The sequence below is a fragment of the Ceratotherium simum genome, chromosome 1 (assembly GCF_057802395.1).
Source record: "Ceratotherium simum simum isolate JZ-2026a chromosome 1, ASM5780239v1, whole genome shotgun sequence".
In the NCBI taxonomy this organism is placed as follows: domain Eukaryota; kingdom Metazoa; phylum Chordata; class Mammalia; order Perissodactyla; family Rhinocerotidae; genus Ceratotherium; species Ceratotherium simum.
Genome location: NC_141900.1, coordinates 29,328,745 through 29,342,956, shown reverse-complemented (window position 1 = coordinate 29,342,956; position 14,212 = coordinate 29,328,745). Strand labels below are relative to the sequence as shown.

The window sequence follows — 14,212 nt, the reverse complement described above, 5'->3', positions numbered from 1 at the left end:
TGTGAAATTGTTTGAAATACTACTCGGTAAAACTTGATCTGGAACACAGATAAAGTTGTTTGGATCCTGGAGACTGATCAGAGGCACTGAGTAGATTAACCTAATTTACCTTTAATCTTTGGTGTTATGAGTAGTCTAAGGTCCTGTAAACACAGAAGGATCCTCTTAAAAGAGGGATTTTTTTTTTTTTTTTTTTTTTTTTTTTGCTTTACAAGGGATACACTAGCAACCTTTCTTGATCTCACATAGCACATCATATTGATCTCCTGAAAATGTTTGTCAATGATATGAATATATTGAATTATCTTCCTGGTGTAACTTGTTCTTTACTGGCAAGATGTTCTTCTCAAATAATTAGTCTGTTAAACTTGATTAAAATGAGCCAATTGAAGCTAAAAATAATTGATCAGCTGATCAGAACTAGAATGTTGAGTCAAATTTTTGAGTTTAATAAGGCCTTGTTTTTCATTCTATCAAGGAATAGGAACATGCTGTAAATAGTAGAAAATTGATATCTTCCTAACCCAACTTTGAGTAAAATTGACAGCTCATCATTAGAACAATTTGTCTCTTTTAACAGTGAAAACTAGACTAAACAATGCTTGAAATCTCTATAAAATGTGTTAACAGTTTTTGATTTATGCTTCTGAATTTTAAATTTCTTTAGTACTCTAAAATTGATTAACCAATATGTTAATCAAACTAATATGTTAACCAAAAGTGATTAACCAGTTATTGAAAAACCACTATAATAAGTAATCCAAGGTGTTTATTTTGAGAAATCAGGTTATTGTCATTCATCACTTAATAGTCATTTCGCTGTCTTTAGGGGCCTCTAAGTATTAAAGGCTTTCCGGTGACAGGAGGACAAGCAGCTAGGCTATGAAGCTCTTAACTACTTCTGTTGTTTGACAACATTCCTTGCATTTTGCATCTACATTAAGTCTTCATAGTAGTCCCTGATTTCATAAACAAAAGTGGAAAAACCTGTCATGTCAAACTGGTATTATTTTTAGGGTTTTTTCCTGAGATACCTGACAATTGAGATCAAAAATAATAAAAATAATGAATCCAACCTAAGGATTATATTTTTAATTATGCAGGTTCAGGATAAAACCATCTCCAATGCTTCATATATTTCTAAAAATTCAATTAGTTTTATGCCATGGCTATGTTTATAGTTTATCTAGTTGTATGAAATGCACTTGAATATATATTTTGCTAATGCTGTAATGAAAAAATAAGTTAAAAGGAAGACTGAGATCAAAATCTTCTTTCTGATCAAATACTGTTTCCATTCATTAACAGTAAACTCTGTTTAGATCTATTTAAATTGTGGTCTTCTCCACTTTCTTTCAAAGATGTTGGGACCGTTCTTAAAGTAGTTTCAATTCCTAAGGAGACCTGGCATGATTTAGAAGAAGTTCTGCTGGAAGAAATGACAGTTTTTCGGGTGAGTGCTGCTTAATTTCAAGTGTCAACAAGTTCACTTGTGTGTCTTTCCCCCAGGACAGCTGCACACTGAACTTGGTATGGGCAAGTAGTCTAGCATACCCTTCTAATTAGCTTGTCAATTAGAAAGCCAGACACTAGTCAAAATAAACCTTGGAACTTTCAATGCTAGTTGAATCTAAAAATGTAAAGAAATATATTTTTGGCTCGTATTTTGTTTTCTCAATGATAAAATATATGATTTACATTTTATATTACTTATGTAAGTTACTTCAATGAACAAACTCTGTGCACCTCCCACCCCCAAGATCTCCTCTTTCACACTTTATGGTATAACTGGAAAGATAGGTAGCTTCCATGAATGTATTAAGGGAAATACATTCAGAATGACATGGGAATGAAGACATTTCAACCATTTTTTTTGCTTTTTCCTGAATTGTGTTATCATATTTTCTTAGAGAAATCATTCATTAGCAAAAAATGATTGAGGTTTTTGTATCACTGGTGGCAAATTTGTTATGGATTCCTAGTCTTCATACTTAAGAAATGAACAGATGTTTGTCCATTGTCCTGAACATGGACACGGACGGCCCAGGTAAATTTATATAGCATTGGGGGTAGAGGCAGCCAGGATATGGGGTGAAGTGAGGGAGGAGAACAGAAGTAATACAACATATAACACTTATACCACAATGTCTGTTGTTCCTTTTGGAAAGCCTGCTAATAGGAAGAGTTTGAACTGATGCACACCTTGATATGAATTATTTATGAGATATGAGATAAAAGTAGATGCTTAAAAAAGGTTTACTTCAAATTTTTCTTAAAAGAATAAGGCAAACATATGAGACATTTATAACTGCAAAATAAACTGGACCAGAAGAATTTTGTGGACAGAAAATAAGAAAACGTTGGATCTGGTCCCACAACTTAAAATTATCTCATTTAGTCCCCAGGTGTCAGATACTTCATCTATAAAATGAAGCAGCTGGATTAAATTTTTCAGTTGATTAAATATTTTCATTGTAAGCAGTCCTCCCAAGACTGTTCTTAGTTAGCCCTATATTTCTAGACCAGTTTATTAACCCAGTACAGTTCTTGCTCATTATCAGTAACATTCTGAAGAGAAAATGAAGTACAATATGGGAAGTTCCTAATATATATTCATTCAATTAAAACTATGTGATTCGTATTGAAAAAGATAGCTGGTAAATCACGACATAGACATCTTGTGATAGCAACTAAACAATGCTCCAGTGGAAAGAGTTTAGGCCCTTCAGTCATATCTATATGGCAGTTCTGTTTGGAACACTTATGTGATCCCTCTAAGCTTCCCCATCATTAAAACAGTGAGAATAATAGCTACTTCACAGGGAGGCTGGAAGAATTAGAGACACTATATGTAAAGCATCCAGGATAGTGTTAGGTACTGTGCTCAAAAGTTTATTGATAATATAATTTTACTGTTTCAGTTTAGCTACACTGAAAATAAGCCACATTTCTGGTAGCCTTTTCTACTAACCCTTGGTTTAAGTCTTCAAAATAGTAATATCATCATAATTCTATCATGATTTTTTAAATCAGGTACTTTGGCCTTATTTTATTTATATCTGTTATAGAATGATGACTAATCTCTATCATTCACTGTCTCATTTCAGTATTTACATATTGATAGTTTATCCTACAAATTCAGAAATACAATTATCGGGGCTGGCCCCGTGGCTTGGCAGTTAAGTGCATGCGCTCCGCTGCTGGCGGCCTGGGTTCCAATCCCGGGTGCGCACCGACGCACCACTTCTCCCACCACGCTGAGGCTGCATCCCACATACAGCAACTAGAAGGATGTGCAACTATGACATGCAACTATCTACTGGGGCTTTGGGGGAAAAAAAAAAAAAAAAAAGGAGGAGGATTGGCAATAGATGTTAGCTCAGAGCCGGTCTTCCTCAGCAAAAAGAGGAGGATTAGCATGGATGTTAGCTCAGGGCTGATCTTCCTCACAAAAAAAAAAAAAAAAAAGAAATACAATTATCCAAATGCACCGTGTTAGCAATATAGAATCCATCTAGGTTTAGCAAACAAATTATGGGCACTGAGGAATGGAGAAATAAATCGCTGTCTTATGTTCATTGTTGTGTATCCAGAGCCTAAAATGTTTTAAACCAACATTTATTAAATGAATGAAAGAGTCAGTATTGATGAAAAAAATGAAATATGAGAAATTAAAGAGTTTAAGGTCTTCCTTAGGGATACCATGCTCAAAGTGAGGTGCCAGAGTATGAGGAAGATAAACTGAGAACAGCAACAAGTTATGCTGATAATTATATCCCATATTATTCTATAGTAGAAAAAAAAATTTACCAATTCTATATCTTTGGAAATTTATATTGTCACCACTGTTGCAAATGAAGTGATAGGAGATACTAAAATATTATGTTAACTTAATAATTTCTTAATTATTTTCAGAATCTCTTATTTTTATATTTGTCATGGTTCCTTTGCATGTTTCCCTTCATTTGTTGTTCATTATTAAAACAAGTTTCATTTATTAAATCAACTGTACACAAACATATATTCTACCTACCATGGTTCTGGCACAATGCTAAGCTCTGGTGATTCAGAGATGAACACTGCAAACAGAGTCCCTGACCTTGCGCAGCTTACAGACTCTTATGTGTTCTCTCTCATAGTTTCAAGGACTTAATTTATTATCTATTAGTACAATTAAGTTTTATCTTGTAGAATTATATCAAGTCATATCATTGCCATTTTAAAAATAAGGTTCTTTTTTTCTATCATTTAATTATTTTCTGGGATTTTATGAATCAGAACATGCATAATTTTGCAGTAATACTCTATTCTAGCTAATTTTCATTCCCCACATCTGGGATTTTAAATTTGCATTTCACATCTTAGCTATTTTCTTTAGTACATTAATAAAAATTTTAGTTTAAAAAGATATTAATTAAAGCTGATCTATTAAATGACTTTTAACAAAATCTTGAGAGGTTGGGAGCTAACAATCTTGCAAGCACAAATATTTAATATCTATTAGAGTTTGTATTTTGCAGTTTCCAGAGAAATACACACTGAATTACACCCATGATAGCTATTGAATGACATTTGTGTGGTTTTTAAGATATCATGAGAAAAGTTCTTTATCAGTCTCTAATAATTAAGCGTAAATAAGTAATATTGTGCTCACATGGAATGATAGTTTATGAGTTTACAATTTTGTAAAAAGATTATTGGCAACCTGGGACACATCTCTTTCCATAATTAAATGTTCCAGTTCTCTTTCATATTCTCTGCTGTGCATTATTGTCATTATTATTCCTTTGGCACTCAAGTAGACAAAATATATTTGGGCAGAGTTTAGAGAAATATTTACTTTCAACATTCTATTCTATCAGGCAAAGTTCATACATTTATTGTGGTCTAGCAATTGGAATATTTCACTGTCAAACTTTGTTTAATTTTGCAGTGGGAGGGAAAAAAACAACACATTAAAGCAAACGCTATATACAGTGAAACAAGCAGAGAAAAATATTACAGTTTCTATATTTCTATTTGAGCCTTGCAAGTCATTCCATTTAACATAAAATAAAATTAAAAAGAGTTAACCTGAGCATTATGCTAGTTTGACAAGGTAAATAGAGAAGGAACAGATTTAGAGTCATGGTCGGCTCTGATACTCCTAGATTTTATAAGGAAAGACATTGAATGTCAACCAACCAGTTAATTTTACCATAATATCATCTCCAGGAGACCATGTTCATTATGTGTCCTTGCTAGGCTGAATAACCAAACCTGGTATAAAATCATGAACTAAAGCCAGTACTATATCCATTGCCTGAGGTTGGTTTTAGGAAAATACCCTGGCTAATCACAGAACATTCCAGTGGTTTCAGTTAAATCCAAGATACTTTTATTCTGGGTAAAATCAAATCCCAATCAGAGTATAGAAAAAAATATTCCTCAATAATAAAAATTTTCATTTTAGAGTAAAATTTTAATAGGTAATAAGAGGTGAAATAAAATTGGCATTGGTATAGGACTCTAGAAATGACTTGGAATTGCCACTGTATATTCAAAACAGTATTCAAGTACTAAGACACAAATTCCAGATATTATTTGTAATCATAATTTGTAATCGTAAATCCATATTTGAATCATATTTATATGTGATTCTGAACAAGATGGTCAGTTGAGCCTCAACTTCTTCATTTCATAAATTTTTAAAGTTTCTTTAAAATTAAAGATTGCTGGTAGATGGTAGCTATTGTTAACTAGTTATACAAATGAAAATCTCTTTTAAAATGCTTGAAAATTCTACGTCTATACTTTGTTAAAAAATATTCAAAAGATATAAAAGCCAGACACATGCTGATTTTTACTTTACTCAGTGTGGGATTTCCTTTCCAGTCCAGTCAAAGAGGGGTTTACTTTTGAGACAGTGGAGTGTTACATCAGGTCACAGTGCATTTAGTACAAGGGGTTTTATTTCTAGTCTTATTGACTGCAAAGGATTGCAAGGCAGTTACATCGGTAACACATGCATTTTAAACCCAATTTATGCAATATTCCATGAACAGCTGAGCAAACAAATGAAAGAGTTTAATTTTCATTCAAATGTAAAACATAATTGATGCTTTCCAAAGCCTAGTCTATTAACTCATTCTAAAGGAGTGTCCACGTGCTTAGCATCCAGGGAGCTATGTCAGATTCTCCTGGGATCAGCAGGTTGAAAAGCTCTGCAAGTGCGAAAGTTTAATAAGGACTAGATTAAAATATCTGACAAAAAAGTAGTAAATTAGAGTCACAGAAAATCTTGAAAAGATGCTAAGTTTTTAATTCCTTTTTTACTTGAACACCAATTAAATTTGCAATTGAAACCAGTTTCATGAAAAAATGCTTATGAAGCTACATCTGTTTTAAATGGAAGTCATATTTGCCATGGGCTATTTCTCAGAAAAAAATATACCTTATTTAAATGAATGTCATCTTAATACATTGTCTATTAAAATTCAACTGCAGGCAGCATATAGCACATTCTATTCCAAACTGTTATTAATTTCCTGGTTCAAAAAATAAATAATCTTCTTTTAATTAAGAGATTCTGGGATCTTAATTTAAGAATGTTGAAATAGTAATATGGCACAATGGAGTTTGGTGTGTATCGGGGTTTGTCTTGTTTTACAATTTATGTATGAAATAATTCATTTTCATCCACCTGATATTTAATTTTTTATACTGTCAATGAACATGAAATGTATGAATATTAATCAGCTTCACTTTTATATAGTTTCACTTAAGTTTTTAAAAAAACTAAGACGTAGCTAACTTTCACTTCAGTTACACTAGCTGTTAATTCTCTAAGAAGCACTTGCCTTGCACCTTGGCTCTAAAATTTATTTCATTAAGTCGGCATGAAGTTAGCTGCTTATATAACCTATAACCATTTCTCATATGAAACAGTTGGCACGGAAGAAGTTGCTATGGAAAATTTTCCTAACTCTTCTAAATTCTGTTTGTGTTCACTGGTTCCAATATTGTACAACCCTAAATACAATAGTCAGCTTTGTCTTTTAAAGCTGAAAATCTGGGATGAATTGTCTCCTTGATTTTTGTGATTTGATGCTACTCAACTCTAAAGATCATATCTCTACATAGGGAACATTGTAGATATTACTTTCATCATAGTTGTCTTTATGATTGATAATTCCTATAGAAAATTATTTTAATATCATTAATTCAAGCTATGAAAATGGGAAACTATGGGAAATCTCTAAATTATCCTGTCAAATTAATTTACCTCCCAAATCATTTGTTTCATTTGTGTCTCAGGCAGGTTGTCTTAAATTAGTCAAGAAAATTCTGTGCTCAGATTAGATGTCAGAGTTTGAAGTGGAAATTTGCAATTCTGCAACACGTAGGGGGTAATTTAAACCACAAGAGTGAATGAGCTCACCAGGAAAAGAATGTAGCATCCAAAAGAGAGTGGAAAGGAGTCGGCTAGGGAAGGCAAACATGTGAGGAATGGCTGGAGGTTGAGAAGACTCTGAAAAAGGCTAAGAATAAATAGTCAATAAAGTGTTCCAAAGCATAATGAAATTTTAATAGAGGAAGCAGTTAAGAAGAAATGAGTGATCAATAGTGCCATATAAAACAAAAAAAGTCCAGTAATAATAATATAGACTGAAAGTGTCTATTCAGCAATACAGTTCATTGGTGATTTCTGCTTCTGAGAATCGTAATCGTAGGCCACCTCTCTGTTATAAGGGCTAGACTCTGTGGGCTGAGGGATGAATGGCACTGAATGGGACATGAACAAATAAAGATAGTGAGTATAGAATATTTAGATTATATTTGGAGAAATTCCAGCTAAGCTTGAAGGATTAATGAAAGACTTTTTTAAAGATGGCTGCCTTTATCTCATACACAAATTAAGAAGAAAGAACAGAATATAATGGGGAAAGTGAGAGATAGGAAAAAAGGGGAAAATTGATAGAGAATTAATTCATTCATTCATTTAACAAATAGTTATTGAGAACTTGTAAATACCAGGAACAGTCCTAGGTGCTAGGGATATGGCAGTGAATGAAACAGCCCAAAATCCCTGTCCTAAATTAGTTGGGGTGGGGGGCAAGGGGATGGAGACAAACAATTAAGGAGACATATGAGATGCCTCTGCTACCCCTCCTCACATCCTATCAGCCTCACCTCTAATTCCCACTGTGTGTCTGTCACTTTCTGCCCCAGGACTTCTCTGCAGCAGGCAAAAGGGCAAGTGAGTGTCACAACTGGGAGTGTGGGAGATTTAATAACATTGTGGGCATCCAATGAGTAATGGAATGAATAAATACTTTTCTTGGTGCAAACCTCAGTGGACAATTTTGAGAATTATTGTCTACTATCTTCAGATTTTCTCTCAGTGGTGACTTCCATGACACATCTTTTTATTGACTTTTCCTCCTTCCTCTCAGTCCTTAGTTTCTCACTCCTGCTCCCTACCTTAGCAGATAAGAGTTTACTTCAGAGTCTGCTTTGGGGTAAGGGGGAAACTCACAAGACACAAGATAAATGCCATATATACATGTATGTATATATGTGTCATATATATACATAAATGTCATATATACATATGTATTTCCAGATAGTGATAACACTAAAGAGAAAAACTAAAGCAAGAAAAGGATATGGGATTGTGTGTGTGTGTGCAGTGAGAGAGAGAATGAGAGAGGAGAGGTTTGAATAAAGACTACATTTCAAGAACATTTGTAAAGTGCTTTACATTTATTAACTCATTTAATCTTCTCAAAAATCCTATCAGGAAAGTACCATCATACTTATTTTTCAGATGAGAAAACTGAATTATGAAGAGGTTACATACCTTGCCTAATATCATACTTCTGGCCAGGTTTGAGTTACTACTTGAATCCATGTAGTTTGGCTCCAGAATCCAACTCTACACTTTCTTCAGGCTCAGCTTTAGCCGCCTATGCAATGAGGCCTTTTAAGATTATTCTTCCCACCTAAGCCTCTTTCTCATAAGCCACCTCTGAAATCCCCAAGCAATCTCCTTCTTAGCGTTGTGTTTGTCATTGGTGAAAATGTAATGGAGCACAGTTCAATGAAAATGAATCTAGGAGAATATAGGCTAATGTGTTCAGGTGAGTACCCTTTTGGTGGTCTAAGTTAATCAAAGAACAGTATTTTTTTACGCAAACTACATGTGTTCATGATAGGCTTCGGTAGAACACCTAACAAAGTATATTGGTGATTATTACTTCCCTAGTTATTACTTCTCTAGATTAGCCTGGTGATAGAAATTGAAGAGATTATGATCTCTGGCAAAGACCTGAAGTGTAGGCCTTTGCACATTAAGCAGTCATTTTAATAATAATAGAGTAATCTCATCCCACTGAGCTCTCACAGCTGGACACTGGCTAATACTATCAGCTCCAGCTCATCATTGATGTCATTAAGAGCTGTTCTGGCGCTCTCAGCTAGGCCACGGTGTCCTCCAGCTGAACATACAAATTTTTGCAGAACACCAACGTCAGATGGGGCCACTCTGAGATTATGATGAATCGAGAAAAAAGCAAGACCATTCTGTAATCAAGTCTGAACACAGACAAGAACGTAAACATTGTCCAAACCATGAAAATGACCAAATATCCCCCTATCCCGCCTATATGAGTGATTGCTCGTTCATTACAAATCACTGCATTTAGCCTCACTCTGTTCTTCCCTCCTTCTAAGTAAGATTTATGAAGAGACCTAATCATAAAATTACCTCTGTTTTTTGACAGCATCCAGTGCAGAGCAAAGCCCCACTTCCTTTGCTTCCTCAAATCACTTAACACGAACCCAAAACATTTAAGTCCTTTCCAACACTCTCCTACTGAGCAATCCCATGGTCTCAATTATTGATATGAGCAATAAACCTAACTTGTTCAACTACAGGTATGTTCCTGATAGTCTTGGGTGGAGGACATTAACATACTCTTATTGTCTGCTCCACACATTCAACACCTAATTATGCAATTTCTTTCATGTGTTTTATTTCCCAATTATATTGCTTCTTGTGGGTACTGAGGTTATCTCTCTGAAAACTTACCTTGGTGTTCTATGTTAATTAATTAATGACTGACTTTTCTAATTGACCAAATAGTTCACCTTTTCTTTTTCTTCTTTAGGAACCAACCACTATTTCAGCAATGGAGCTTTCCACTAAGCAGGTACTATCATTATGTATTACAATCAGCATTCTATATTTTGTTATTTTTTATTTCAAATAGATAAATGTATTTATGGTCCATCAAATTTTACAAATTTATTGGCAATTTTTCAAAAAAACAACAGAAAAGAAAAAATATTCTTATAATAAGCTAGTAGAACGAAAACTAAAGATAATTTTCATTGCTCCCGTATTTTTGACCAATCTCCTATATATCCTATAAATATATTTCTTAGATCATTATTTGTTGTTTCATTTATAGCATTTTTTTTGCTCATTGTAATATAATTTACTCAATGATTTTTCCAACTATGTATCCTTTAAAAATAACATTGGTGGATATTTCAGAATATAAATGTTTATAATTCAATTTAATTTACATGTATAAGCAAAATACATTTTATAGGTTAATAAAATTATGCACCAGACTATTTATGTTTGGAGGATCTTGACTTAAAATGTTAATTTTACTTTTTCAGTAGTATTGTGTGCTAGAGAAAACATTTAGTTTGGCTAAATATAAAAGGAAAACAGCAAAATGATCACTGCCAAATGATAAGTTATTAAACTTCATGAATTCAAAGGTTCAGGGCAGCATGTTAATAATCTTTCCATTCACACTGATTGAATGCTTTGGCAAGACACTTAAGAAACGCAAATGACTTCTATGCTAAATGAAAGGTACAAAACAAATATAATTTTAACTTCTAATAAATTACCTTTTCCCCATAAATGTTACCTAGCCTTTCTATCCAATATGTCAATAGTAACTACAAAAAAAAAAAAAAAAAAAAAAGGCTTGGATACTACTGAGTTGAAATTAATTGTTAAATAACCTAGCAGAAAAAGCCAGAATGGAGTAGGCAGCCCCTCACTCAGTGCAGTGAAAACTTATATACACAATTGTTAAATATGAGAACCATTTGGCTAATCTTATTCCTGAATTGTTTACATGCTTCATCTCTGACCATGCATTATCCCTTGTACAAGACACTAAAATACTGTGCCGGTAAAACTCAGCGTATATTCTTTCCACACATACGTATCAAAATAGATTGATAATCTCCAAGATATCTAGAGAAACTTGGTGCAGATATTATAGACCTGATACTATTATCTTACACTTCATAAGTATGTGTTCACCTGTTCTTGTAATTTAAAAACTGTCAAATGTTGGCAAGGAAATTGGGGGATTTCCAGGATGGAAGCTAGACTGGGATATTCTTTCTTGTAGTGATTTCTTAAATTATTTATTCTCTGCTAGGCTTCATTGCCAATCTTAATTACATTATATCTAGTTTTGTAACACATTCCTTTCTGTTTAAAAGTTTTTAAAGCTACTTTAAGAATTGCCTATTAAATGTAAGATATGTCGCCAAAAAACAAACAAAAACAGTTTATCAATTTAAAATACCATGATAGAAGAAAGTGTCCCTAGCTTTCATTTTCCATTACTGGAAGTTTGATTTCATTCATATGTGATTCAATGTCATTCACGCTCATGGAAATTTTAAAAATGAGGCAGTAGTTTCAAGAGGGACAAGCCTTGTTGCAACTAATTTTCTGGATAAATGGACTCATCTCCTGCTTATGACACGCAACTTGTTAAAGAGGGTAGTGAGAAAGCCTGTGGTGATGTTAAATTGGGCAGAAAAAGCACATCAGGTTACTTGCTAGTGACTGACTGGATTATGCTCAATGGTGCCTGCAAGCCTCCCCTATATTTCATTTAGATAGCATAATTAGTTTTGCGAATCATTAATAGTACTGCAGAATAATTATAAAATGAAAACTAGACGTTGAATTGTATTTAAATTTTGGCATTTTATCACACTTTATGTTATCATTATGATAATTTCAGTTGCCATATTTTTGGGTTTCTATTCTTCCCATGTATTATTTTTTCTCCTAAAGGGATATGACAGATCTAGATACTGTTATTTAGGTAATCACAACTCCTTTCCTACTCAAATGTCATATTCTTAAAAATCTATCTGTATGCCTTTCACTCATTCTTCTTAAAAGTTATTGGCCAAACATAGAGATCTTTTGATTAGGTATGACTGATTTGATCAGTAGCTTTTTAAACATGTTGTTATGACCACAATATATGGATAGGCATGTCCATATTCACCAATAACAATGATGCCTCTGGATATTGCTACCCCATTTTAGCTAATTTAATTGTTGTTTAAATATTATGTGTTTGTTTCAATTTTGTCACATTGAAATGGCTTGACTTCAATATAATCTAAGTTTACTTTTTAAAAAATATGCTTTTGGAATAGAGAAATAAAGGATAAGAGGGAAAAAAAGAAGTTCCTGCCATTAGTTAAGTTTTTTGTTAATATTTTTCAAATCATGCTTGACCGTTACCACATGCTGGTTCTGTAGATGCTTTAAGAGAGGTACAAATCAATATGATTTTCTCTCAACAATACCTTAGCAATATTCATCTTTTCCTCCCAGGGACTTGAGCTATCATTTCTTAATTTGCTGTGGTTTGTAGCATCTTTCAATATAATAATAAAAGATAAATATAGTAAAAAGTTGAGTATTTGTACTACATACTATATTCTATATACTATACTAGAATATTATATACTGTAAATATTCTTCATTTACTGGAATGGAATAAGCAATATTTATCAGGATAACTGCTTCCACAATGCTTTAGCTTTTATCGTATTACTTCTTCTGCCTTATATCCCTTCTTGTATTAAGATATAAGTAAGTTGGTTAGCTTTAAGCACAGAATTGTTTTCTTTGTAAGCACTCTTTATAACCTTAATAATTACTTAGATTCTAATTGATATTTCAGTCTTCATTCAGCTTATCTGTTTATTTATATGTGTAGTCCATCTTTGAAAGTCTTTTGGAAATGCAATTTTAATTCTATCCATTGCTGACTGTCAGGCGATTTGTAATATTAAAAGAGCACACCATGGTTCAGAGACTGGCTTTTCTGTAACTTATTTTTCATAAGAGAAATTAAAATACACTTTTGAAGTCTTTTCCATGTGTATTATTACATGTTTCTGTATTTACACAACTTTTATTTAAGGCTTACTATAATTATTCAATCCTTTAGTGCAAGAAAAGTGAGCTATGACACCAATTACAGTAAAATGTGGAAAAAATCACAAAGTAATTTTATTTGTATTTCATTTTTTGTTTACATAAATTTGCAACTAATATGCTACATTTTCTCAACTTTGTTAAAGGCGTTTTTCAAATTGTACTGAAATCCTGAATTAGTTGCTACTAGAAAATTTTTTTCCCCATATTCTGCCTCATTCAATAACTCCAAATTCATTGATGATGATGGCATTGTAGTTCATTTTATCTGGATATATACTTTAAAGATCTAGTTAAACATGCTCATTTTATGGGTAAGGAAGTTAAGTCTTAGAAAAATTATGTGAATGGCTCAAGATCACACAGAGAGTTAATGTAGGGCAAGACCTAGAATCCAGAACCTCAGTGCCCAATACAGCACTTTTTCCTCAACACTGGAGCTTTTCGTTCAGATCTACTGCACCAGCCAGCATGTACTTGATTCCCCTCTTTGATGATCTTTCGAAGGAAAAGTAATTTAGTAGTTTTGTTTAAAGTAATCTTCCTGGAGGTAGTGCAAGAACGAGACAGTTGGTGCTGAGCAAAACTTCTTATACATGCAAAAGCACCAAAACTTCACCCTTTCCCTTCTTATAGGAGGCAAACTCGTTCACAGGCAGTAGAATAGGGCGCCCAAGAGTCAGAAGCACATGATCCCTGCCTCATGACCAAGCAGAATACATGGCAATGTAGATAATCTGAGAAATCAAAGTTATAAACAGTAGAAGTAAAAAAAGCAAGCTATCGAAGAGCAAAAACTGAAGGTTTGAACATTATATTGCTCAGTGTCTTACTTTTTTAAAAAATTTATTTTTATTGAGGTATAATTGACATATAACTATTACCGTCTTCCTTTATTTTCCCTTGGTTTTAAAAGACACCTGTTTCAGTCAAATATTTAGG

General features: G+C 33.2%; 1 protein-coding gene across 2 annotated transcripts in view; it reads left to right on the top strand.

Moving 5' to 3' along the window:
• Nucleotides 1–14,212, top strand: part of SEMA3A (semaphorin 3A) — a 223,502-nt gene that overhangs the window by 187,842 nt on the left and 21,448 nt on the right. For both annotated transcript variants that reach the window (XM_004431297.3, XM_087445785.1), the window contains exons 12-13: nucleotides 1,362–1,453; nucleotides 10,152–10,193. In XM_004431297.3, coding sequence (XP_004431354.1) covers nucleotides 1,362–1,453; nucleotides 10,152–10,193 — 134 coding nt within the window. The remainder of the gene's footprint in view (nucleotides 1–1,361; nucleotides 1,454–10,151; nucleotides 10,194–14,212) is intronic.